Source organism: Eptesicus fuscus, chromosome 19, assembly GCF_027574615.1.
Source record: "Eptesicus fuscus isolate TK198812 chromosome 19, DD_ASM_mEF_20220401, whole genome shotgun sequence".
In the NCBI taxonomy this organism is placed as follows: Eukaryota; Metazoa; Chordata; class Mammalia; order Chiroptera; family Vespertilionidae; genus Eptesicus; species Eptesicus fuscus.
Window position 1 is genome coordinate 2,959,802 of NC_072491.1, and position 24,889 is coordinate 2,984,690.

Here is a 24,889-nt window from a genome sequence, read left to right on the forward strand (position 1 = left end):
ATAACACTGCCCCCACCAGCTTGAGGGCTTGTACTCATGCATGTGGGGTACATGCTTTCATGCTGTTTCCGTGAAATTCTCACTCTGCCACCTGCATGATGCAACTGGAAACGTGATTCATCGGATCACATGACTTTTTTCCAATGCTCGATTGTCCAATCCTTGTGTTCCTGTGCGAACTGGAGACGTTTTATCTTGGTAACGGCAGACAGCAAAGGTGTTCGAACAGGCCTTTGGCTTCCATATCCCATACGATGCAGTGTACGGCTAATCTGCCTACAAACGTCAGGTGGCCATAATAATCTGGCCACTCAGTGTAGTCATGTATAGACATATGTATCTACATATAAACATCCATGTAAATCCTATAGATAAACGTCTGATTATCCCCCAAAGGACTCAGGAAAGACTGTTCACACCTCCAGACCCCTTGACAGTCATCACGCAGATCGCCGGGCATCTGTAAGACTGTCATCTCGGACCAATCCACAAGCTAAGAGTGCAGGACCGAATCTCAGGCATGTACGTTTTGCTATAAAAACTCTTAGCTTTCCTTTCTTCTTTGGAGCACTCCAAACTTCTTGGAGTTGTGTTTCTGATTTGCAAACCCTAAAACCCTTGAATAAATATCATTAACTTCTAGCCAGAGCCTCCTGATTCATTTCCTCTTGGTGGACAGTTCAAAGAAGGGGACCGTTAAGTAGTGAGAAGGTACCACGGATGGCATCCGTTGTACAAAGGGGTGCAGATATTTATCTGTTTTGCTTGTGGAGCTGGGAATATTTAAGAACTCGATGTCACATTCCTGACACAATTCAATCCTCCCGGGCGATGACAAACAGGAAGTTCAGAAAGGTTACTTTGCTGTAATAAATGGCAAAGGTGGCATTTGTACCCAGGAGGATCTGACTGTAATACAGCATGCCGCTACAGTCTTCCCCCACCATTATTCATCATGTCCTGTCGGACAGGAAATACGATTTTCATGGCACCTTAGGGCGAGTGGGAAACACGTGTGAAGCTGGAGGCTTCCGTCACCACTGACGGGCCCGGGGGAACCTCGATGTCCTTCTCTTAGTAACTTCCCACCCCCGGACCCCTCACTCTGCTCATCAGCTGTGCACCACGCCTGTCCCTGCGGTATCAGGACTGAGCCTGCTCTCTCCCCCTCCAGTGGGAGTGCTGAACAAAGCCTTCCTTCCCATTTTACAAGTGTCAGGATCCTTGTTTCCTTCACAACGCAGAGTAGAAGCTCTATGACAGGTGGGATGTAATAAAATATATCTACCGTATTTTCCAGCGTGTAAGACGACTTTTTAACCCAGGAAAATCTTATACGCCCAGTCGTCTTATACGCCGGAAAATGCGGTATTTAGTCTTTGAGGCCAGTCCCCGGCACAGAGCTCCTACAACCCTTGGGATTTCCTGGCCTCCTGTTCCTCACAGCAAGCCCCGACAGGCACCCCTGAGCTCAGGTAAGGAGGGGAGCCCTGGAGGAAGGGGGTCTGGTTGCCAGAAAAGCCAGCCGGTGACTAGAAGGCTGAACCTTCAGCACCTGGGGAGGAGAAGCAAAGCTAGACGCTGAGGTCAATCCTCGGTGGACCCGGATGCAGGCAGGCATGCCCACGTGGAGGAAACTCCATAAAAACCCTTAAAGACCAGCGTGGGGAAGCTTCTGGAAATACCTTTAGCATAGTTAGAAGAGTCAACAAAATTGGGTACACTGAAACTTCCTAGGAAAAAAGAAAGAAACTTTAATGTACGTACGCTTGTCAAAATAGATTTCGCTACCTCTTTTCAAATAACAAAGCACTTTATGATTTTGGAGAACTTGGAACATATGCACAGTTTAACGTTCAATTCCACAATCGGATCGCAAAATGTTACTCCTCGCATCAGCTGACATTTAACCTTTGAAGTAACATGTAAAGTCATAAAGGCAAGGTTAAAAAATAAGGGGGAAAATATGTATTTTACCATAGATTACATTAAAGTTTGAGATATGCCTGTGATTTTAAAGAGGAAAATGAAAATGAAAAGAAAATATATATTTTAAAAAAAAACTTATTTCCTTTCTTGATAGTCAACTTTGCAAATCAGACCTTACTAAATAAAATACCTTGTTACCTTAAGGAAGTTTTGGACATGTGGAAATATACATTTCACTGCTGGTGACCCCTCCCAGGGTGGGTGGAGGGAGGGGTCCCAGTCCTGAGCACCCCCACCAGCCTCCTGCTGTGTCCCCCCAGGGTGGGTAGAGGGAGGGGGGTGCCCCAGTCCTGCGCACCCACCGGCCTCCTGCTGGTGACTCCCCAGATTGGGTGGAGGGAGGGGGGTACCCCAGTCCTGCGTACCCACCGGCCTCCTGCTGGTGACCCCCCAGGGTGGGTGGAGGGAGGGGGTGCCCAGTCCTGCGCACCCACCGGCCTCCTGCTGGTGACCCCCCAGGGTGGGTGGAGGGAGGGGGTGCCCAGTCCTGCGCACCCACCGGCCTCCTGCTGCTGACCTCTAAGGGCAGGTGGAGGGAGGGGGTGCCCAGTCCTGCGCACCCACCGGCCTCCTGCTGGTGACCTCCCCTGGGTGGGTGGAGAGAGGGGGTGCCCCAGTCCTGCGCACCCACCGGCCTCCTGCTGGTGACCCCCCAGGGTGGGTGGAGGGAGGGGGTGCCCAGTCCTGCGCACCCACCGGCCTCCTGCTGGTGACCCCCCAGGGTGGGTGGAGGGAGGGGGTGCCCCAGTCCTGCGCACCCACCGACCTCCTGGCTCAGAGCAGGGAGACGGGGGAAGAGGACCCGGGAGAACTGCATCAGCCGCCCGTCCGGCCTTTGGTGGAGGGAGGGTTCTCCAGAAAGAGGTCTGACGCCTCTTTCCATCCAAGAGTCCCATGTGAGGGGCCACGTGGATACCACACAGCGAAGTACAGCAGGAACGGAAGCGGGGCCAGAGCCCCCGACGGCGCCGGTAGTGATCAGGTAATTACTATGGCGACTGTGCTGACGCCGATTCACCAAGCGGAGGGCTGTGTGCCTGACCTAAAGCCTCTCTCGCGTCTCATCCATCGATGATCGATCACCCGCGCCCCCCCATGCTCCCCGCTTTGCGAAAACTGCCCCTGAAGATCAATTGGGAGAAACTTGCCGAAGATTAGACAGCTTGTAATTAGTCGGACGCAGAACGAAATGAGGAGCCCCGGGAGAGTGAGAACACCTCCTCGCTCTACACCCCGAAACCTGTTCCAAAGTCACACGCAGCCCCGCCGGAGGACTCAACTGACCCCAGACGAGAGAGAGGGTGCTGGCAGCCATCTAAACTCTGTTTGACAGATTACTAGCATGTTCCCGGGGCGGCTGGTCGGAAAGGACGTTTCTTAACCTCCACCATGACAGATGCATTCGCTAAGGAATTGTTTTATCTAAGCAATCCAAACCTAACTGAACGCCTATTAGATTCAGCCGGAGCTGAAGGCACTAAAACCTGCCCAGACTAGACTGAGGAACACAGCTCATGGCCGCACAAATGCCCTTCCATGAACAGGAAAACATGGCAGAGGAGACATGCGTGTCAGTGTGTAATAAGGACCCATCAGCTCATCGTAAACACACATGCATATACCATCCAGGGAGCAGGTCTGACTATTAAGGATGCCCAGAAGTGAACTTGGGTTTTTTTAAATATATTTTTATTGATTTCAGAGAGGAAGGGAGAGGGAGAGAGAGATCGAAACATCAATGATGAAAGAGAATCACTGATAGGCTGCCTCCTGCACGCCCCCTACTGGGGATTGAACCCACAACCTGGGCATGTGCCCTGACCATGAATCATTGAACCGTGACCTCTTGGTTCCTAAGGTTGATGCTCAACCACTAGGATTATTCCTAATATAACTCAACACATTGGTCACATGAAGATTCGGCAAACCCACAGATTAAATCAAGAAAATAGAGCATTAGGTTAATTCAGGTTAAGAATGACTTAAGCCAGTAACTATTGGGAGTAGGGATGAGAATAACAATCAAAGATTGGAAAAAGAAAAATCGAATTTTTAGTTGTAGCTGCCCAAGGGTTCAACCACATTTCTCACTTTTAATTGCGAACATCGTTAAGCATCCAGCAAAAGACCAGCTATCTTCAACTATTATCAGGCTCCGGAGGTCACCAATTAGAACCCTGCAAGGATTCGAATTAAGAAAAGTTTTGTGATTAGGTGAAGTAATGATCCAAGGGAGAGATTAGTCCTGTTCGGGCTGCGCTCATTATAAAACCCATTTCCTGCGTGTGGCGCTCCGGAGTCTCCCGTGTACCCTGCCGACGGGACACCAGCTCACTTCGAGGCAGCTCGAGGGCTGTGCCGACAAGGTCCTACCACAGCCATGTGACATACGCGCTTGGCTCTCCTGAGACGCCGAGTGAGTATTTGCTGTTGATTAGACAGACAGACAACAGCACAGACTTGAAGGGTGTGAGACATTCCCAATGAACCCAAGGGTGTAACTGTGCCACGGCTTTTCATTTCCAGCTCACCGCCATCACCACAGTCATTCCTTATTCACATACAGAGCGTCAGGGTAATCGGGGGGAGATGATCTTTAAGATAATAAGCCACAGTGTTCATCTGATGATGATCAACAGGGGCACTTTTATGAAAAGAATTCCAAAAAGCAAAGAGCCTGACCACGGATTGCAGCGAGGTCCCAGAGAACACGCCTACTCCGCACACCTATCCACAGCCCCGGCCCGTGTGGCTCGGTTGGTTGGACGCCGTCCCGTGCACGGAGAGGCCGCTGGTTAATTCCCAGTGAGGGCACAGGCCCGGGCTGCCAGGTCAACCCCCAGTGGGGGGCGTGCAGGAGGCAGCCAATGGATGATTCTCTCTCATCACTGATGTTTCTCTCTCTCTCTCTCGCTCCCTCTCCCTTCCTTTCTCACTAAAAGTCAACAAAAACGTATTTTAAAGATAAATAAATAATAAAAGGCCTGTCAACAAAACCATAAAAGACATGCTAGAATAATAAACATGGCCAGAAAAATGCAGCTTCATGATAATAGTACAAAAACGTACCAGAGCCCTGACTGGTTTGGCTCAGTGGATAGAGCGTCGGTCTGCAGACTCAAGGGTCCCAGGTTCGATTCCGGTCAAGGGCATGTACCTTGGTTGCGGGCACATCCCCAGTAGGGGGTGTGCAGGAGGCAGCTGATCGATGTTTCTCTCTCATCGATGTTTCTAACTCTCTATCCCTCTTCCTTCCTCTCTGTAAAAAATCAATAAAATATATATTTTTTAAAAAAAACAAAAAACGTACCAGATGCCCCCAAAGTACCAGTATTTCCCTTATAACTCAATATCCTAAGCTACCTGAAAATTGCCAAAGAGGCATAAAAACACTGTGTTTCAACACAAAACACAACTGCAACAGAAACACCGTGTTGTCCCTCAGATCTAGCCACCCTAGAAAGTTTAAGACCGTGGTCGGCAAACTGCGGCTCTTTGGCCCCTTGAGTGTGGCTCTTCCACAAAATACCACGGCCTGGGCGAGTCTATGTTGAAGAAGTGGCGTTAGAAGAAGTTTAAGTTTAAAAAATGTGGCTCTCAAAAGAAATTTCAATCGTTGTCCTGTTGATATTTGGCTCTGTTGACTAATGAGTTTGCCGACCACTGGTTTAAGACAATGACAGGATGCCATTTGCACTGAATTCAATAGTCACAGCTTCTGAGGACACATCCAGCCACTGAACGCGGCACACGGCCTGTGCCCACTGACAGCAGCAGGAGCTCTGTGGACCCGCTCATGCTCCACCGCGTTTCCTAGGTCGCTTCTCCTTACGAGTCTGACCCTCTCCCGGGGCCATGCCCAGTGGGTTTTCTTAGAGGGATCTGCCAGGTGAGGTGCCGATCTTCCCATTCCGGACCACGCTGTGCATGGGAATCATCCAGGATCTTAGGAGAAGTGACTACACGGAAGCCAGTCGATAGCATTTGCCTCTTTACATCTTGTCGTTCGACCACGATGCATTCAGTTAGCAACGACACACACCAGTGGGTTCCAAGTGTCACAGCGACTGACGGCTGATGGCTCTGTTTTGAGGCTGACGACACAGGTTACTATTACTTTACGGAACTGCCCCACACAGGCAAACGAGACAGAACTAAAGGGTAAGTGAGAGCGTTCCTTTGGCTAAAACTTTGACTACAACTAACAATGCGTATCTTAGGTTGATGCCTGACTCCCTTCTGTTCTCTTGGCTCAAACACAGGAGGCTGCCCTGGCCAGTGTGGCTCAGTGGGTTGGGCACTGTCCTGTGCACCGAGAGTTCACCCATTCAGTTCCCGGTCAGGGCACATGCCCGGGTGGTGGGCTCGATCCCCAGTAGGTGACATGCAAGAGGCAGCTGATCGATGTTTCTCTCTCTCTCCTTCTCCCTTCTTCTCTTTAAAATCAATTAAGAACATACTTAAAAAAAACAAAGAGGTAGAATAGTTTGTTGACCAATTTTAGGAACGAGTAACAAACTAGGATGAGAACACTAAGACTAGGAATCCAGGGACGTGTCCGGAGACCAGTTTCAAATATTTACCGACTGTTATAGCAACAATGGTGGTTCCCCCCACTCCATCCCCCCCCCACCCAAGGGCCACAGCACAAACAGGTGCACCGCAGACCTGAAGAATTACTACTTCATGGGAGTGTGCGGGTGCACGACTGGGGGGAATTGTCCAAAAAGGCTCTGAGAGGGAGGAAATAATGGGGAAAGGTTGCAAAGCACGAAGAGAAGCGGCTGAAATGACTGAAAGCGCTCGCCCTAAAGGGTAAGTAATTCAGGAGAAAGCAGGACGTCCACACAAACACGTCTGCGTGCCTCACACAGGAGGGACCGCCGCTGACTCCGTCGGGGAAAGGCCGGCGGCGGAGCCCGCAGGAAAGGGGGCTCCCACCCCCTGAGAGACGCAGATCCTGGCCCCGCGTTTCCCAGGGAGGACCTGGCGGCCTGGAGACGGAGGCTCCTGCGGAGAGCCCGCCCAGCCCGGCCGCAGGCTCCGGGGGAGATGTCACAGACAGCTCTTCCACCCACAACACGGAGCGGTTCGGCCCCACTTCCCCGGACCCAGCTCTGCACCAGGAATGCCACATGCACTCAACATGGTTACTGAGCCCTGGTGCGTGTGGCGCAGCTGCTTGAGCATCCGTCCCCAGGAGGGGGCGAGCAGGAGGCAGCCAACCCATGTTTCTCTCTCTTTCTCCTTCCCTCTCTCTCTCTCTCAAACCAGTAAAAACATTTAAAACATACACCCATTTCCATTTGTTGAGTGACTATTCCAGGACGTTGCTCATGGAACCGCACAGCAGGACCTGATGAACGTCGAGGATACCGGGGTTTGCGTGACGCAGCATGGAAGCCACCTCGCCCGCTGCCACAAGCAGCCAGGGGGCGGCAGGTGCTGAGCGGCTGTCCCTCAGCTCCAGGGGGCGCACCGGGCCTGCTCCGGGTGCTGGCGGGGACTCTGCACGCCGTTTCTCCTAGGCCGGAGGTTCCCGATAGAGCCGGGCGGGGGAGGGGGTAGGAGGAGCTCTGAGGCGTGGGGTGCTGCTGGGTGGCCATTAGCAGAGGTCTGAACCCCGCAGCTATGCCCTGACACCCGCATGGGTTATCAGAGCCACGTTTCTGATTTCCCCGTGAAAAGCGCAGGACGGACGACACTACAGCCCGGGCCCTCGAGAGGCACAGCCGTCGGCAGCTGCTTGGAGCAGGGCAGCCCCCATGCCTGGGAATACACGCGGCCCCACACGTTAGCCAGAGGGAGCGTGTCATCATCTTGCAAACAGGTGCTATTCCAGGGACTAATTCCGTGTACACGCGGCGTTGTGAGCGCCAGGAGGAGGAGAGGGACACGTCACATGGCTGATTACGCCGCTGCCAGAGAAAAGGTGGCACACGGGTCCCACGCAAATGCCTGGCCAGCCGAGCCCTCCCGATGCGGTGGCCCCAGTGCGCCCGCACACGAAGTGGCTCGGTGGGGGGTGGGGGGGGATTCCAACGCGGCCCTAAGCGAACGCGGCCTCCGGTCACCATGTCACCGGCCTTTGCTCAGGGCGCCCTCCGAACTGGGTATTAACCCGCCGACCCCAGATAAGCATGGCCGTCTAGCCTTTTGACAGCTGCAGGAGGAGATGGATTAACGATAACATGTTAAGAGGAGCTTGATTTAGTGAGGCCTGAAGTAACAGGAACTAACGAGAACACGGGTTCAAAGGGCAGCCCAGCACTTACGGACAGCCGACAGGCTCCAGGTCCCCTCGACCTCAATCAGGCCCGGTGACACCTCCTCCCAGGATGAATGCCGCACCTCATGCCACGCCTCCACCCGCACAGGACCCCCTGCACGCTGCGTGCTGGTGTGTCTTCGTGAGGGCAGGGCACCTCTGAAGAGACGCTGATCACCCTGAGCAGACCCCCGTGTCAGCGTGAGGAGGATGGGTGAGGACGTCCCCCCGGAGGGGAGTCACAGCGACCCCCGATTCTCCCGCAGTCACATCCGCTGGGCAGCGCCCCCGGGGGAGGGAGTGGTTGGGCGAAACCGGAGAGCCTGAACATCGGGGTGCAGGTTCTAGAACCCTCTGCCCTCACTCGCCCCTTGCCGATGGCTTACTGGGGGGAGCTGCTCGTCCGCTCTGAGACTCAGCTGCGTGACCTGTACGATGGGACCTGCTATTGCCCCAGGGAGCCGAGGAGGAGAGCACACGTGAGTCCGTGGGAAGGCACCACTCCCAGGTGCAGGGGCGCCTGGTGCCCGCGGGGCCACGGCAAGGGCCCCGAGGCAGGGCCCCTCGGAGGTCACGGCCACGGCCACGCAGCGGAAGTGAGCGCAGGGCCCTGGTCACTGTGGGAGCCCTTCCAAATGCAGAGACACCTTTGCCTCAGGGGCCTGGCCGGCTCCCAGGCTCGGGGCTCCTGCGGAAACACAGGCGCCTCCCCCGAAGCAGGGCCGGGGTCCGCTGGGTGAGGGGGAGCCCCCTGCAGGGGTCCCGAGCTGGGCTCTCCCACGGCCCCTACAGACCACGGCTCCGGGCCCTCCCGAGAAGGACACACAAGCTGGGGAGTGCTCTGTTCCCGGGACACGGTCGCTGCCGCTCCTGCCCTGGGAGGCCGTCACAGTGAGTGGCGAGGCATCGAGCCAGCCCGCTCGCCCGCCCGCCCAGCAGGACATCCCGGGACGATGGAGGCGGATACCCGTGTGGTCACGGCAGCAATCACCACTGTGGGGCGCGGCTACAGCGTTTGGACAGGTTCAAGCCTCGGACTGAGGAGAGGGCACAGTCCTCTCGTGGCAAAGCCACGTGCAAGTCCCAGCTTGGAGGGCAGAGCCCTCCCCGCACCATGACAGCCAACAGCTGGAGTTGTCAGCTTGAACCTACGGTCCGAACACGTGGCCCCACGTGCCTGAGTGATAGAGTTCAGGTGCATGTAGTTGAGTAGGATGGAAACCCACGAGAATGCTATAAACACCTTGACCCGCCCTTACTGTGCCTCATGGCATCGGCTATAAAATAAAGACACAGCTTATAGTCCGTGGTGCTGTCTCTCTATCCGGGAGCAGTGTCCCACCCAGACCCAGCTTTCATCCTCTTGTCTGTCTTTTCCCAATGCTTCACCGCCCCCTCTCAGGGTCACCGAACCTGGCTGAGCTGGTGCGGCACATAAGGCGCCTGGGGCTGAGGATGCCATGGCCGTGCCGGCTCGCCACACACCACCACGTCTGGCTTCTGAGCATGTGAAACGCGGCTGGTGTGTGTGTCTGACTGAAGAAGTGAACTTCTAGTTCTAGTTCAGTTTAATTAATTACATTTAAAAGCTTCACGTGGCCAGAAGCTATGACAGCACAGATCTGGAACATAGCCAACAACCAAACCACGCGTGAAGAGGCAGGCGGGTGAGCTGCAGAGAGAGAGGACGGTTAAACATGTATTTTTTCATCCCGCCATTGACTGAGGCCTGCGATATCCCGCCATGGCTCGCTAACGGGCACCCGTGGCTCTGAGCAGGGGCCGGAAGGGGCGGACCACCACGCGGGCCTCGGAGGCAGGTGACCACGGCTCCATAAACGGTGGAGCCTGATACGGGGATACGGACCCTGTGCTCAGGAAAGACCACCTGTGGATGCTCTCAACACAAAGTTTAAACTTTGAGCTTTTTTTAAATTATTATTATTGATATCAGAGAGGAAGAGAGAGGGAGAGAGCGATAGAAACATCAATGAAGAGAGAGAATCACTGATCGGCTGCCTCCTCCATACCCCACGCTGGGGATGGAGCCTGCAACACGGGCCTGTGCCCTGACCGGGAATTGAACCCTGATCGCCTGGTACCTGGGTTGATGCTCAACCACTGAGCCACACTGGCCAGGCTAAGCCTCTCGTTCTGTAACACACACACACACACACACACACAAATGAAGGATTACAAAAGGTAAAGGAGGCATGGGACTCCCAGGTCCAAGCTCAGGAGAACTTCAGGGTGGGTGTGTCCTGTGTGTGAGCTGAGGTGAAGGAGGGGGCGTGGCCATGAGAAGGCACCCAGTGCAGGGGGGTGGGGCGGGAGGTTAGGGGGCGGGAAGGATGCTCAGTGGACAGATCCCTGGTCATGTCTGCAGAGACCAGGGGCCGCAGCAGCAAGAGCCTCAGGCGCTCTGAGGAGGCAGTGAGGCGGCACGGGGGGAGGGACGGGCCCCGGGGGGCGCACCTGCAGCTCCTCCGTGCAGGGGTAGAGGGGTAGGAGGCGGGCTGGAGCCCGGAGGCCCGGCCCCGGCTGTGGCCGGGAGATGCCCAGCTCAGGAAGGGAGCAGAGTGCGGGGATGGCACTGCCCACGCGCTCTGTCCCGACGGAGATTCAGTGTCCCGCATCGGGGTGAAGGCTCAGCTGCTTTCGTAAACAAAGGTGCCACAAGCAGGCGGCACAGGAACAGAAAAGGAGATTTTTTAAGTGGTTCTGAGACCCTCTACCGGCCCCTGTGACGACCTACATCAGAAGAGGGAAGCAAGATGAAACACGTCGGCAATTCAAGCAAAAGGCGCAGGAGCAGCCCTGGCGGGGGGCTGGGGGGGCTGGAGCATCGACCTGTACACGGAAGGGTGGGGGGTTCGATCCCCACTCGTGGCGAGTACGGGAGGCAACCGATCAGCTTCCCTTCCCAGACCCTTCCCCTTCAGAGTGCCTTCCTTCCTGCCCGTGGCGAAACCTACTTCTAGAATCTTCCATCCAGCCCGTAACTCCTCAAATCCTGACCGATTCCGGGTTTGCGGGTTACTCAGGGTCCCTTCCTATTCTTCGTAACAAAGGACCGTGAGCGGCACAGCGGGAAGCACCGAGTGAGCGTCCCAATATCCCTTCTTGTCACCTCAGCCCTTTATGTACCAAAGAAAGAGGACCACCACCCTGCCCCCCGGCCGGGGCGTGTGACGCCTCACGAGGGACTGCGACGCCCCACCGGCCGCTGAGCCGCTCGGAGCCGCCTGCCTCCCGGGAGCCTTTGTCCACGTTGTCAGGCCCGAGTCTGACCGCCCTCAGCAGCGGTGAAGGCGGTGGGGGTGGGTGAGACCTGTGCTCGCCTATTAAATAGCGAGACCCAGCGTCGCCCATATGAAAACATGACTTACGATTAAACACCCTCAAGGGCGCCCGGCCGGTGTGGCTCAGTGGTTGAGGTCGACCTAGGAACCAGGAGGTCACAGTTTGATTCCCGGTCAGAGCACATGCCCGGGTTTCCGGCTCGATCCCCAGTCGGCCCCAGTCGGGGGGGCATGCAGGAGGCAGCTGATTAATGATTCTCTCTCATCATGGACGTTTCTATCTTTCCTTCCTCTCCCTTCCTATTTGAAATCAATAAAAATATAATTTTAAAAAACCCCGAAGGTCATTGTAGACCCTGCATAACAGTTTTAGCTCCGCCCCATAAGTAACAAAGGTCAACTCTATTTTAAATGTAACAAATATTTTCTATTTCATCGTAACTTTGTGGCAGGATGAGGGGGACGAGAACTCTAGCATGGGAGGAGACCACTCAAAAGGAAACTGTTTTATATATTTTGTTTTTGTTTTATATATTTTTAAAAAATATTTTTTATTGATTTCAGAGAGAGAAGGGAGAGGGAGAGAGAGATAGAAATATCAATGATAAGAATCACTGATCAGCTGCCTCCTGTACACCCCCACGGGATTGAGCCCACAGGCCGGGCATATGCCCTGACCGGGAATCGAACCATGACCTCCTGGTTCATGGTGGACACTCAACCACTGAGCCACGCCGGCCGGGCCTGCATCCTCTCTCTCTCCCGGCCAATGCTCCACATATTTTAGGCGACTGAGTGGACAAATGACTAATCTAGGTGCACTGATTACATTCCAAACCACAGAAGAGTTTAACAATGAACCTCTGCCCACGGCTTCCACATGCCCGTCCTTCGTCTCCCTATCCACTGCCTTTCACGCGCCAGGGGCCACGCTGGCTGCAGAGTTCCTCCCCAGACGAGACTGAAGGCGTCTTGGTGACGGGGACACTCGGAGCAGGAAAGCAGGCATTCGGAGGAGAATGATGGCATAGGCGGTGCACGGGCCATGGCGGCCTTAGCCGAGGACTCGGTCCAGTCTGCTCAGGGTCCGAGGCGAGATGTGCAGGCCGGGACCCAGGGAAGGCTTCCCCCCAAGGAGCCGGTGGTCGGGCCCGGCTGTGCCTGACCTCTGGCCGCCGGGGGAGGGTGTCGGCTGGGTGAGGAGCCGCTCATCGAGGGGGAACCCCACAGGAGCCTGGTGCGGAGACACTGCTCCGTGGTGACGTAAAGCTCTTAAGTACCAGCCCCCCAACGCTCCCCAGAGGAAGAGTGCCGTGTGCGCTAAGGCCCCCGTCCCCCAGAGCAATCAACACAAGATGGACAGACAGGACAGGATGGGGTTTTTCATCCTCGAGCCCGTGGTCCTCCTTGAAGCCATTGATGTATATGGAGCCATGAGGTATCCCTCTAGGAGCACAGGACTTGAACCCTAGACCGCAGGGCAGCCTGAGGGGAAGGAAGGAAGCGGCATCCCGCCGCTGTGACTTAGCGCAAAGGGACAGGATGCTCCCCACTCAGCCGTCACAGGGATATCAGCCGACCGTGGCCCAGTTATGCAGAATAATAACCTATTTTTTTGAGAAGTCAGATGAACAGGCCAAAAAGCACAGTCAATTTCCAGCCTTCTGGCCTTGGATGTTATTTATCCCCTAAGTCACGCCTTCCTTGCTTGTAAATGGAGAAAATACCACTTGCTTTTCATGGTTGAGAAAATAGGCTGGATGCATAAAGGACACCTGCTGAGCGCCGCACTTGACGCTAAGCAGACGTTGATAAGCGAATCCTGCCTCGGGACACATTGTCGTTAAAACACACCAGTGTCTCCTCGGGCTCTCCTGTTTGTGGAGACCTGGCCTAAGAACCTCACCAGGGTGGGCTGTTCACCCCCTTCCCAGGGTGCTGTGCTCCTCGGGGCGAAAGACAGGAGAGACGGCCCGGCCGGCGTGGCTCAGTAGTTGAGCATCGACCGAGGAACCAAGAGGTCACGGTTCGATTCCCAGTCAGGGCATGCACCCGGGTTGCCCGCTCGATCCCCAGTAGGGGGCGTGCAGGAGCCAGCTGATTGATGTCATTTGCCATCCGATGTTTCTATCTCTCTCTCTCCCTCCCTCTCTCTCTCTCAAAATCAATAAAAAGTATTTTTATAAAAAAAGACAGAAGAGATGCCTGTGTCAAAGGTAATATGGTCAACTCCATGCAGAAAATAAACATTTACGAACCCTGAACGCCTTCAATGCAGCCATCCAGACGCCGCAGGAAGGGAGCGGGGAGAGAAAGGCATGCCTGAGAGAGGAGCCCAGGTCAGGAGACCTCTGGGCGTGTGGGCTGGTGACGGCACCTGGTCTTCTGAAGCCTCCACATGGCACTCAGAGTCAGGACCGGAGGACTAGGGGGGAGGGCGAGGGAGGAGAGGGGGGATGTGGGGGAGGAAGGGCTAACGCACTGTGAAACAAGGAAACCTTGAAACATCCTCTGTAACACAAACATCTAGGGCAATAAAACCATTAATCCTACCAGCCGACCTTCCCAAGGTCATGGCCAGGTCATGAAGCAGGCAGCTGAGGTCAGACAGGAGTCTGGGGCGCGGAGGTGGCAGGAAACACCAGGAGGAAGCGCCCCTGAAGGGCGGTGCTGTGAGGACCCAGAGGACCGCCTCGGACTGGGGCAGCAGGAGGCGGAGGACAGCGCGGAGGGCGGGCGGGCAGCGCGAGGAAAGGCAGGGCTTCGGCACCACGTGCCCGGGAGCAGGGCACCGCCACGGATGTGCAGTGCGCGCCCCGGCCCCCGGGAGACGGGGGTCTGCCATCTGCCCTGCCCCGGAGATGCTGTGGGGAACGGAACCCACCCAGGCCCGACCTCTCGGGGACCACAGCCCAGCAAGGGGACGCACCGTACAGGGGTTGGGGAGGGGTGGCCAGAATCACCCAAGGAAACCGGAAGTCCTCCAAGTGTACTGCCAGCTACAACGGGATCGTGACGGTACAGCACCGCCCGTCACCACAGCAGCTGCGCCCGCTCGCGGCTGGGCCCCCGCCACTGCGGGGCGGGGCTGGGCTGGGCTTTGTGCAGACATCGGGCCTGGTCGGAGCAACGAGGACACCCGCGGAGGCGAGGTAACCCTCCTGACGCACGGCTACCGGCCAGCGCTGGTCGTAGCCCAGGCTCCGCTGGGCGGAAACACCCAACAAGGTCCACTCGGAAGATGTGTAAGCGTCCGCTACGGAGAGGACCCCCACACGCGGGGCCCACAGCAGTGAGCGCGACCCGACCTCTCTCCACGCGAGTCTCCCTGATACACGGGGTTCGGACGCGACGCTCAGAGCCGCCTGGAACCCGGCTCCCTCTGCGGTGCCAGGAACAGCCTGACTCCCAACCAGCGAGGACGTCAGGGGCCAAGGGAGCCCCATTTCCTCAACGTGCCCTTGACGGGGGCACCATGTCTGACAAGGACGCCAAGCCCGGTGGGAACCTGGCCCCCTCTTCTTCCCTCTCCCGGCTCCGGATGCTGAAGCCGACAGCAGCACCGAGGGGGCAGGAGCTACTCCCCTGCGACAGGGGTTCCCTGGGAAGCTGGGGGTGAGGGGTCCCCCAGCCCCTCGGCCGGGCGGCAGGTCAGCCGCAGCCAGGAGGGTGTGCTCAGGGCTCGGCCACAGAAGGAAAGGCGTGCCCGCCGACGTACGAGCCAGCAGGGCACCTGGTCACGCCGATTAGCCAATCATCTGGCAGTAACAATGAAAAGACCTAAAAGCCTCACTTCCCCCTTAGGTTTGTATTTTAGATCAACATGGTAATCGCCTCCCCTTGGCCAAAGCTAAGGGTACGAGAGAGCAGTATTAGCAAGTGTACAAGTCAATCAAGTACACGGGTATCACTACAGAACTATGTCACTTTACATAGAACTACAGTTTCCTAGAAATGCATTTATCTGTTATAGAAGTGCGTGCATTTATTGGTCCGGGGGACATGTCCCACAGCGTTAAAACCATCCTGTGAGCCTAACACTGGTCACAAGCACCCTTCCCATTACTTTTCCGGCTTCTGTCCATGGTCCATGGATCAGCACCGACGCGCCAGCGGGTCCTGTGCGGCGGCCTCGCCCTCGCAGTAACCGTGCACCGGAACCCTCCCCATTCCGGAACCCGTGCGGGCACCGGCGTTCTGTGACATCGCCTCTGCTGGGCTCCTCCTCCCCGGTCCCCTGCGGTCCCGTCTGCGTTTCAGCCCACCCTCAGGGGCAGCGCGGGCGTGCGGCTCCCCCTGCGCACCGGCACACGGCGGCACCGCGCTGGCGAACGCCCCGCTTCCCTCACGTCTTCTTCAGGCCCATGTCCGTCTTGAGAGCAGAAGGTCGTCGTCATTCTCCTTCCCTCCTCCACGCGGTCCAGGCACAGCCTCTCCGACAGCAGATGCTCAATAGCATCACCGCCCGGCCGGCGGGGCTCAGGGGCTGAGCGTCGACCTAGGAACCGGGAGGCTGTGGTTCGATTCCCAGTCAGGGCACAGGCCCGGGTTGTGGTCTCGATCCCCAGTTGGGGGTGTGCAGGAGGCAGCCGATCAGCGATTCTCTCTCATCGTTGATGTTTCTATCTCTCCCTCCCTCTCCCTTCCTCTCTAAGATCAATAATATATGTAATTTTTTTTAATAATAACTACTAGTTTGAGAAGATGTTTCCTCACAGGTCTGACCACTGTGCCACACGCTTAATGTGGGGGAAAGAGCCCCTAAATAGCACCAGGACCTTCTAAACGAGCCGGGCGCACAGAGGACTTGCACGGTAAACAGCGCTTCAGCGGAGAACACACATCCCTGCTGACCTTCCTTTCCCACACGGAAGGGGATGCGGACAGAGCGGGGAGAGGAAGAGGGAGGAGAGAAACGGGGGTCTGGAGAAGCCCTGGGAGAAGAAAGCCTCCCCAGGAACGGCACCTCCAAAGCCACGCCCGCTGCGGAGCCACAGAATCCTCGGCTACCTGTTCCGATGGAGGAGCCGCCGAAAAAGGAGGGAGGACGCCCGGGCACCTGCCAGGCACGTCACGCTCCGCCCCAATCTCCTCTCCCTGGCCGACCTTCACACGCACGCCCCTAACTCCACGGCGGGCGGCGTTCCCCTTTAACAGGGAAGGAAAGGGCCGCGTTGGGGAGCAAACCTGCCGGGTCCCTGAGGTCACAGCTCACCTGGAGCCCTTGGCATCCACTGGCAGGCAACCTGTCCAGACGCTGACATCAGAAGCTCACAGAGCACGCTCCTCCCAGGCCCCGAGCCACGGCCCTCCCTCCCAACACACACACACACAGACACACACACACACACACACACACAGGCCCCGAGCCACGGCCCTCCCTCCCAACACACACACACAGACACACACACACACACACACAGACACACACACATAGACACACACAGAGACACACACACATACACACACAGACACACACACATACACACACAGACACACACACACAGAGACACACACATACACACACATAGAAAAGAGAGAGAGAGAGAACGGGTACCCTGGGGACTGTCAAATGCACAGACACTGGGCATCGCAACTGAGGACCTGCTTCCAGAAGCCAGTGGGCACCCAGCACCCACCTCTCCCCCCCTCTCCCTGGGATGGAGCCCATAAATCCAACCACGCCCTGCCTCCCGGGCGGCCCTGTGAAATGCGCTGCAATCCTATTACAGGTTCTGGGTGCGAATCCAGGCGCTCACACACCACGGCTAATTACTTTCTCTCCGTCCGGTGGACGGCGTCGGCCACGGAAAGGTCCACACCCAGCCAGCTACCCCGAAATCACATGTTAATATAATTCACGACGGCGGCATGACAACACCTTTTTTTTCAACTTTGAAAAACCACCGGAGACCAAAGTGCTTTCCCAGAGCTGCTCCGAGGTCTGAAAGGCAAAGGCATTCATGCTGGCCGCCAGCCGCTCGCCGGCGGGGTCATCACGCTGAGCGCCACGGCAGCTCCCACCACAAGGAAGACAAATGACAGCTGAGGCACTGGTTCGGCAGGAGGGGAGACGGAAATCCAAACGCCCCGTTTTCTAGGTTAGCACACTCTGTCCCATTACCACGTCCCCAGGAGCGGTGACGGCGGAGAGCCCGCCAAATACATGCTTCCTGCTTAGCATCTCCCAGAACAGCCCCGGCCCCAGCAGCCACCACAGAAATGACGCCAACAGGTTTCGTCTCAATGGGACACAGAAGGCCCCGTATCTGAGCATGCTCACACTCACTCCTGGCGGAAATGAACTTGACCCTGGGGGTCAAGAACCTTTATGCTGTGGATGAACTCCGTCCCATCATGCACCTCTGGGGGCCTAAAGAAACCAACCGAACAGCCCCGCAGACTCACGCCCGCACGGAGGCCCCGCAGCACCCAGTGAGTCAACGCGTCCCGAACACCTGCCGGGTCCCAGGCACAAGGGGGTCCAGGGGCCCTGCCTTCGGGCGCTCACTCTGTGAAGGGGAGACTTAAGTAAGGAGGAGATTGGAATCCAGGGTGACAAAGACCACGGCCAAGGTGTGCCGAGCGCTGGGAGACATCAGAGAAGGACAGAGAGGGTCCCCAGCCCGGAATCCAGAGTGGGGGGCACCCTGGTCTCCTCTGGGTGTGGGGCCTGCGCTGAATCCCTAAGATTATAAAGGAGCGGAGCACGAAGAGGGAGAAGAAGGGCATTTGCCTTAAAAACAAGCAAACAAACCAACAAACAAGCTAAAAACAACACAAAACACGGCGCTGAAAGGAGCACGGGGCTCTGTGAGTCAGACAAGACAGCCCAGCAGGGCGGGAACCACAGGCCCCAGAGGGGGCGCAGGTGAGAATGGGCAGGGAAGCCAGGCGTGGAACCAGCCTGGCAAACAGCTTTCCCCTGAGGACAGGGTGGGAGAGAGAAATCTAAGCCACGCAGAGACCTGGCTGGATTTGCACCTTGGGGAAGATGTGCATTTTGCACAGCCTCCTTCAGAGCCCACGTCTGGGACGAGGACGCCGGCTGGTGGCGAGGAGGCAGCGTCAGGCCGGGGGCAGCGAGGGGCCGCGTGGGAGCACACGGGTGGGACGGGGCAGGACTGTTCCTCCCAGACACCGGGAATGCTCCGTGGCGCGCACCCAGCTGAGGGGACGAGGGCACACGGAACAGGGAGCGTTCCGCAGCCGTGGAAAGCGGCGTCCCCAACTTTCCGAGGACCGAGGAAAACAACCACATCAGAACCTCAAACTAAACACCGAAACACAACATTCCAGATGGCGACGGAGACGATCCGAAACATTGACATGGACTCTCTCCAGCATGTGGCTTTAGGAGTGCCATTGTGTTTCTTTGGGTGTTTTTAATACTTCCTCTTTTTCCCATAACATGCATTCACTTACCAAGTGTGTATGTGAATACAGTGAATTCTCCGGATCAGGCACGTGGGTGGGTGTGAGTGACACAGGGATCTACAGACAGACACGGACGCCGGCCTCATGAAGCTCATGGCCCCGTGGAGCACATACTCTGTTTACCATCGGGACTGTCTCTTTAAATTCACCTGCAAAAGGGAAGGGAGGGGGGTGCCCTGAACGTGTTTAGTAGGTGCAGCAGATTTCTAGTGGGTTCCTTGTGGTTTCCTATACAGAAGACCCTGGCATCTACCAACGGAGTTAACAGTGCCTTTTCCTCTCCGATCCAGATGCCTTTCGTCTCAACGCCTTGCCCGGCGGGCCTGGCAGGAACCTCCAGCGCCAGGTGGATCACCGGGGGGGAAGGCGGTCAGGTTGGTTTGCTGCTGGTCTTAAGGGGCAAGTCCTTCCGAGTCGTGCCGTCACCCGGGGTTTTCCGCAGACTGCACTTGCTCAGGTTTGAGACGCTCCCTGCTACGCCTCGCTTGTTGAGTGTGTTTATCATGAAAGGATGTCAGAACCTGTCACGTGCTCTTATTGTGTGTCTACTGAGAGGTCTGTGCTTTTGTCCTGTGTCCTACGGATACGGTGTACTAAATCACGGATTGGTTTTTGGATGCCAAACCAACCCTCTTTCCTGGGATAAACCCTACGTGATCCTGGTGGGTCATCCTCTTTGCCTGTTGCTGGATTTGATTTGCTAGTATTTGGCTGAGGACTTTTGTGTTCATATTCCTAAGGGAGAATGGTCTGTGGGTTTTGTGTGAATCTTTGTCTGACTTGGTATTCAGGAATGAGTGGGGAGCGAGTGCCCCTCTTCAATTTCTTGGGAGAGTCTGTCAAGAATTAGCATTAATGACTGTGTACGTTTTTGGGAGGACTCACAGTGAAGTCCTCTGGACCTGAGCTTTTCTTTGTGCGTAGGTTTTTGTTTCCCAGGTCACTCATCTCCTCACCACTCTATTCAGATCCCCATTTCCTCTTGAGCCAGATCTGATGGCATCCTTCGAGGGATCTATCCAGCTCATCGAGGTCATCTAATGTACGGGCATGTAATTGTTGATAGTTTTTCCTTATAATCCTACTTGTTTCCATAAAGTCAACAGTAATGTCTTCTTTTTCATTCCTGATTTTAATCATTTGAGCCTTTCTCTCTCTCTCCTTTTAGTCAACGTATCAAAAGTTTGGTTAATTTTTATGTTTTCAAAGAACCAACATTTTTGGGCTTGCTGATTTTCTCTACTGTTTTTTAATTCTATTCATTATTTTTCATTCTAAGCTGAATAACTTCCTTCATTCTTCTTGTTTCAGATTTCCCGGTATCTTAAAATGAAAGGATAGGTAACTGACTTGTGATTTATCTTCATTTTTTAAAATATATTTTTTATTGATTTCAGAGAGGAAGGGAGAGGGAGAGAAATAGAAACATCAATGATGAGAGAATCATGGATCAGCTGCCTCCTGCATACCCCCTAACTGGGGATTGAGCCCGCAACCCAGGCATGTGCCCTTGACCGGAATTAAACCCGGGACCCTTCAGTGCTCAGGCTGACTGACTATCCACCTAGCCAAATCAGCTAGGGCATTTATCTTCATTTTTTACATAGGTGTCTATAGCTATAAATTTGCCTCCAAGTACTGCTTTAGCTGCATCCCATAAATTTTGGTATATTGTGTCTTCATTCTCCTCAAAATATTTTCTAATTTTTCTTGTGATTTCTTATTTGGCTCACTGGTTGTTTAGGAGTCTGTTCATTTCCACATATTTATTAATTCCCCAAATTTCTTTCTGTTATTGATTTCTAATCTCATTGTGGTCAGAGAGCGTGTTGTGCATGATTGCAATACTTCAAAAGTTATTAGGCCTGTTTTATGGAGTCGCCCATGATCTTTCATGGACAAGGTTCACATGCACTTGAGAAAGGTATAGCTTCTTAGCTCCTGCTGTTGTTCAGGAAACATGTTCCATCGATGTCTGACAAGTCTATTGAGCTCACACTGTTGTTCAAGTCTTCTATTTCCTTATGATCTTAGTTGCTGTATGCACCTTTTTCAAAGGGTACTGCAGTCTCCAACTATTCCTATGAAGCAGCTCATAATGATTTAAGGACGTTGTATAGCTTCCTATCGCCATTGTAACAATTGACCACAAACGGAACGGCCTAAAACGACGACACGAATGCATTACGTCATCATTCTGGAGGTGAGAAGTCTAGAACGGGCAGCAAGCGAAACGTGGCATTTCCTCAAGGGCCGCAAGACACAATCCTCCCCCTGTTCTTTTCCCAGCGCCTCCAAGGCTGTGCTCCCCGACATGAAATGAGTTGGGAAAAACCATCTGTTGCAGCTCGTGTGTCAAAAGTCTGTGGCCAAAGTTCTTTACTAAGAAGAAGTGTACGTCCGACGGGAATGTTGCCTCCGTATCTGCAAACACCCCAGGAGCCGCTGAGGCGTGGGGGGTGGGGGTGGGGGGCTCTGCCAGGCAGCAGGATTCACATTCAGGGTGGAATCTGGACCCACCACCGCCTGCTGAGGATGCAGCGCTAACCGGAAACACTCACCAAGAAAGCAGTGATTTCGCGTGTACTTGATGGCAAGAACGGAAGCCACGAAGCCCAGCACTTAAATGTAAAGTCACCGGGAGAGTATGAACCAACTCCCAGTCCATTTGGACGCCGTGTGGCCCCTGACGAAGGAAAGCTGTCAAGAGCAATGAGCTCTGCAGACAGCCCCGCGGTGACCCATCATCCCGCCGCGTTCCCCGAGCGCCTCCTCCTCATTCCTCCCAGCGCAGGGCTCCAGAAGCCCACACACCCTGCTTTGCTTAAGCATCACAGGCAGCCACGCATTTTAAGATTTCCATTGAAAAGAAATGCATTACAAAAAAAAAAGAGAGAGAGAGAAAGCTTTTAAAATAAACATTTTAAGTGTGATTTACACCGAGGGGATTTCATGACGTTAGTTCCCTTAAGGGAGAAAAGGACACAACTGGGGTTCCTCACCACCCGCCCCCAAGCCATCGATGCCCGCACTCTCCCTGGGGAAGGGGAGAGGGGGAGGGTGGCTCTTCCTTCTCCTTCTTGCCCATGGCTTCAGATACAAGGCGAGGCAGGTGCAGTGAAAGCAGACGTCCAGAAATACTGACTCTGAACTGCATCCTTCTAAACCTTCCGCCCTGTATCGCTCGGCATCCCAAACGAACTTTCTAAACCGCACAGCTGCCCACGTCATCCCCCGCGCCCTGCGGTGGTGCCCCAGAACCTTCCACACGTTCACACCCCTCAGCCACCTGCAGGCCCTGCACGGCCTAGGCCCCGCCTACCCCTCTAGTCCCATTTGTCCATCCGGGCGTCCATCCAGTCCTGCCTTTACCTTACATCCAGACAGACGGCCAGAAGCTGCTCTCACATATCCATTCAACAAGCACTGAGTGCCCACGGCGAGCCGGCCCCGTGCTGGGCAGGGAGGTCCAGCCGGGAAGGCAGGCCGGGCCCAGCAGCCGGGGGATGGTGGCAGACCGGCTCGGGCACGTCACTGAGCCTTCCCCACGAGGCCGGGGCAGGTGGCATCGCACCTGTTCTGACAAACCAACGGCGCGGGAGCTGAGAGAGGGGAAGGTGTGCGCCCAGGGCCAAAGGCTCTGCCACGCAGAGGGGGCTTCCCACTGGTCTGAGCCCCAGACCCAAGGCCGGTGCCCCTGTGATGCCCACGCCTGGCACACGGGCCTGAGAACCAGTAGCCGGCAACTCGAGTGAAAGAAAAGCCCCCCATTGCAATCTTCCTGCACCAGGGCATCATGGGATGAGGCCTGCAAGGCCCGGACCCACGGGGAGAAACTGAGCCCCACCCACGGGTCATCCCACAGACACGTCCTGACCCCGGCCGCCCCAGGCGCTGCTGAGCACCGGGGAAGGAATGGAAGGGAAGTCCGATTGGCGGATGGTAAGGAACCTGGGTTCCGGGGGGAGAAGTGACTCCCAACACATCATGACCTTCTGCCGTGGGACGTGTGCGAAGACGGACGCGAGAGGAGGGACTGCAGGTGCCGGGAACACAGAGGGAGGAGGGGCGCCCTCATGGCACCGCCGTGCCAGATGCAGCAGCGCAGGCCTGTCTCACTGGCAGCCCAGGCGCCTCCCCACCTCGCCGGGAGCCACGCACACCCCTCCTCCTGGGACCCCCTCCTCCTGGGACCCCCTCCTCCTGGGACCCCCTCCTCCCGGGACGAGGCCGAGCTCCCGGGCCGCCGCCCTGGGCGCCTGTCTTTGCGCAGCACTCACACCCGCACCATAAAGGCTTTTCACGCGGCGGCTTCCTCGCTGCGCTGAACACCCTGTGCCCAGGACTCGGTGCCACCCGCATGGTGGCCCCGCTCTGAGCCTCGCCCAGGGCTGTGAGCTTCACAGAGTGAGGACTGAACCCCCTCCAGCCCCGTGGGAAAGACCAGAGGAAACACCCCTCCGGCTTTTCCCAGACGGGAGGTCCCACAGGCCGCACAGCCCGGAGTCTGACAGGTCCACCCGCTGCTCCCGCGCCACCTCCTGACTCCCGGGCCTGGGAACGCCCCTCCGCTCTCACCCTCTGTTAGAGGCGAGCTGGCGCCCGAACAAAGCCTGGTGAGCCAACAGTTCACGTCCAGTTTCCTAAATAAACGCTTCGCCCGGCCTGCATGGCTCAGGGGTTGAGCATCGACCTAGGAACCAGGAGGTCGCGGTTCGATTCCCAGTCAGGGCACATGCCCAGGTGGGGGGCTCCATCCTCAGTGTGGGGCATGCAGGAGGCAGCTGATCCGTGATTCTCTCTCATCATTGATGTTTCTATCTCTCTCTCCCTTCCTCTCTGAAATCAATAAAAAAAATAATTTTAAAAAAATGCTTCAATAAGTAGGTCACAGTGTCGTCTCCGTGTCGTGGATTGTGGGCTCCAGGAGAAGGAAAACGGAAGCCGGGCCCGCTGGGCTCGGGAGGAGAGGACCCTTCTGAGAACCTGCAATGCTCTCGTGACTGTTTCACAGCCGAAGAGCCTGAAGCCCGGAGAGCTTGTTATCACCAAAGCGACGCAGCCAGCTCCCCAGCGAGGCGCGGGGAGGAGGGGACAGCATGCCGCCAAGGTCCGAGGCGTCTGTCACCGCAGGCCACGTGCGCACGGGGCAGGGAGTGATGGGTCTGTCCTGAACGGCGGGCACCGAGTCAGAAAGCAGAGAGACTCCTCTGTCCGCGCCTGTCTCAGAGACAGACAGACGGACACGGAGGTGTCATTTCCCTATGGCGTCCTCTTCATACTGAACAAAATACAAACAGAGTAACACACTGGGAACCAGTCAACATCTCCGGAGGCACCCGGGGATGGGAGACACGCCCGGCTCCCCCTCGCCCCCAGGCCGGGACTCTGCACTGCCCTGGGCGGGCCCGTGACCCGCAACGGGGAAGCCACGCACGTGGGCAGACGGTGGGCAGCAGGGCGCGGGAATTCCCACACCAGCGTCCGCGACTCTCGTCTGCGCCTCACACAAATCAGAGCATCCGACTTGCATCCGGCCAGGCAGACGCTGCCGCTGTCCCCAACAGAACGGACGGGCCACCGCAGCCAGCTATCCTCACGCTTTCCTTGGAACACGTTTCTCAGCTCCGGCTTTTGGGATATTTTTCCTTTAGGGCGCCGTCAGCCCTAGACTGGGAGTTGGCCGCGTGACCCTGAACCAGGTACACCCGCCTCCAGCCTCCAGCTCTTTCTCCGCGGAATGACCACAAGGAAACACCTCCACCAGGCGGTCACCGGGGCTGAAGGAAGTGAAGTGGGGAAAGGACCGGCCCCGCGGGGCCTGGCACACCGGGGGCCCTCAAGGAACAGGGGCTACAGAACAGACACAGGCCACCACTCCCTGCAAATACTC

At 56.0% G+C, this 24,889-nt stretch overlaps 1 protein-coding gene across 3 annotated transcripts in view; it reads right to left on the reverse strand.

The window, feature by feature from the left end:
• The window catches only part of KHDRBS3 (KH RNA binding domain containing, signal transduction associated 3), an 84,583-nt gene that overhangs the window by 52,967 nt on the left and 6,727 nt on the right, over nt 1–24,889 (reverse strand). The window contains exons 1-2 of one of the 3 annotated variants that reach the window (XM_054708452.1): nt 15,626–15,668; nt 1,686–1,733 (exon numbers count right to left, since the gene is read on the reverse strand). The exons of 1 other annotated variant lie outside the window; for it this stretch is intronic. In XM_054708452.1, coding sequence (XP_054564427.1) covers nt 1,686–1,733; nt 15,626–15,644 — 67 coding nt within the window. In that variant the 5' untranslated portion in view covers nt 15,645–15,668. Of the gene's footprint in view, nt 1–1,685; nt 1,734–15,625; nt 15,708–24,889 lie in introns of those variants that run through there. One more of the 3 variants, XM_054708453.1, reaches the window with a different exon arrangement.